At 43.2% G+C, this 1,701-nt stretch overlaps 1 protein-coding gene across 1 annotated transcript; it reads right to left on the bottom strand.

Annotated features, from left to right (window-relative positions):
• Window positions 1–1,040: 1,040 nt before the first annotated feature.
• LOC144591227 (histone H2A-like) lies at window positions 1,041–1,430 on the bottom strand. Its single transcript, XM_078395505.1, has one exon. The coding sequence runs from the start codon at window positions 1,428–1,430 to the stop codon at window positions 1,041–1,043; it is 390 nt and encodes a 129-aa protein (XP_078251631.1).
• Window positions 1,431–1,701: the final 271 nt, after the last annotated feature.

Here is a 1,701-nt window from a genome sequence, read left to right as displayed (position 1 = left end):
GAAGTAGAATTTAATTTAGTTATCAAGAGGAGTAATATCCATTAAATGAAAATCTACCAGTCCAACACTACTAAAGACCCAAGAACACTACATCCAGTTTTGAAACAGGTGGCTCAGGCTATAGTGGGATAGAATTTCAAAATTCAACAATATTCTGAAATCACATCCCTATATAGTGAATTCCATTTACAAGCATTTAGTCTATTCCCTTCTCTTCCTTGGTGATTCAATGGATTGGTGAGTGCACTCTAGATGGTACCCACATTGTTATAGTATTTCCCTCAAATACCTCCTCTGGCAGATCATTCAATTTACCCACAACGCTCTTTGTAAAAAAAAAAGTTGCCTCTCGAGTTCCTGAGTCATTCCTGGTGCACCTTATGGTGTCCTCTGGTTCTTGATTCCCCTACACTGGGGAAAATACAGTGTATCTACCATATCTATTCCCATGATCCTGAACACCTCTTTTAAATCACATTTCATCCTCCTGTGCTCCAAGAAATATAATCCTAGCCTGCCCAACCTCTCCTTAAAGGTCAGACCCTGAAGTATTGGCGACATCCTTGTAAATCATGTCTGCAATCCTTAAACGTAATGATTGTGTTCATTGTTTTTCAAATACTTGTCTTAATAAATTACATCTCAAATAGTGTTAACAGAATACACGATGGATTCCTGTGGACCGCACAGTAGCCGGAGACGCAGGTTCATCCTGACTTCGGGTATTGTCTATGTGGACCAGTCTTGTGACCAAGTAAAACGATTAAAGACGTGTGGGTTTGTAGAATCCCGTAGTTTCTTTAAATTACCCTTATTGTGTATGAAGTGGATGACAAATTGGTAAAAATTAGAACACTGGTGATCGATGGTCGGCGTGGATTCGGTGGGCCGTTTTCGTGCATTTTGTCATGTTGTATTTATAAACTACAACGGAAATTTAACTATTAAAACAAATATTACACCACAATAGAACTATTTCAGGACATATTTAATGGCTTTTAAAAGAGCCTTTTGTGTCAAATTGGGTTTGTTGATGTCATTTAGATGCAAATTTTGCTGGGGTGGCCGGTTTTCTTGGGCAGCAGTACAGCCTGGATGTTGGGTAAAACCCCACCCTGGGCGATGGTGACCCCACCCAACAGCTTGTTGAGCTCCTCGTCGTTGCGGATGGCGAGCTGCAGGTGGCGGGGGATGATCCTGGTCTTTTTGTTGTCGCGGGCCGCGTTACCCGCCAATTCCAAGATCTCAGCTGTCAGGTACTCGAGCACCGCCGCTAAATAAACCGGAGCGCCAGCACCAATGCGCTGAGCATAGTGACCCTTCCGCAACAGTCGATGGATGCGACCAACCGGGAATTGCAAACCAGCTCGCGAGGAACGGGTCTTGGTTTTGGCGCGTCCTTTTCCTCCAGTTTTACCTCTTCCTGACATCTTCGCTTCACTCCTCATAAACCAAAATGAACCGGATTCCGCGGTCGCAGCTCCTTTTATATCTTTGTCACTGATAGAAATTCGAATCGTTTTTATTGGTCAATGGATTCCCCTTTGTTACTCATTGGCCTTCCACGGCGCAGTAAAAGAGCAACGTTCGAAAATCTCAGCGAATGAAAATCGAGATCTTAGTTCTTTATTCCTAATTAGCATATGGTATCAACTACCCGAGAATTTGACACTTTCTCTTGGACGCCGTCTGACCCGCTGA

The sequence above is a fragment of the Rhinoraja longicauda genome, unplaced genomic scaffold (genome assembly GCF_053455715.1).
Source record: "Rhinoraja longicauda isolate Sanriku21f unplaced genomic scaffold, sRhiLon1.1 Scf000736, whole genome shotgun sequence".
In the NCBI taxonomy this organism is placed as follows: domain Eukaryota; kingdom Metazoa; phylum Chordata; class Chondrichthyes; order Rajiformes; family Arhynchobatidae; genus Rhinoraja; species Rhinoraja longicauda.
The sequence above is the reverse complement of the archived record's forward strand: the minus strand, read 5'-3'. Positions and strand labels throughout refer to the sequence as shown.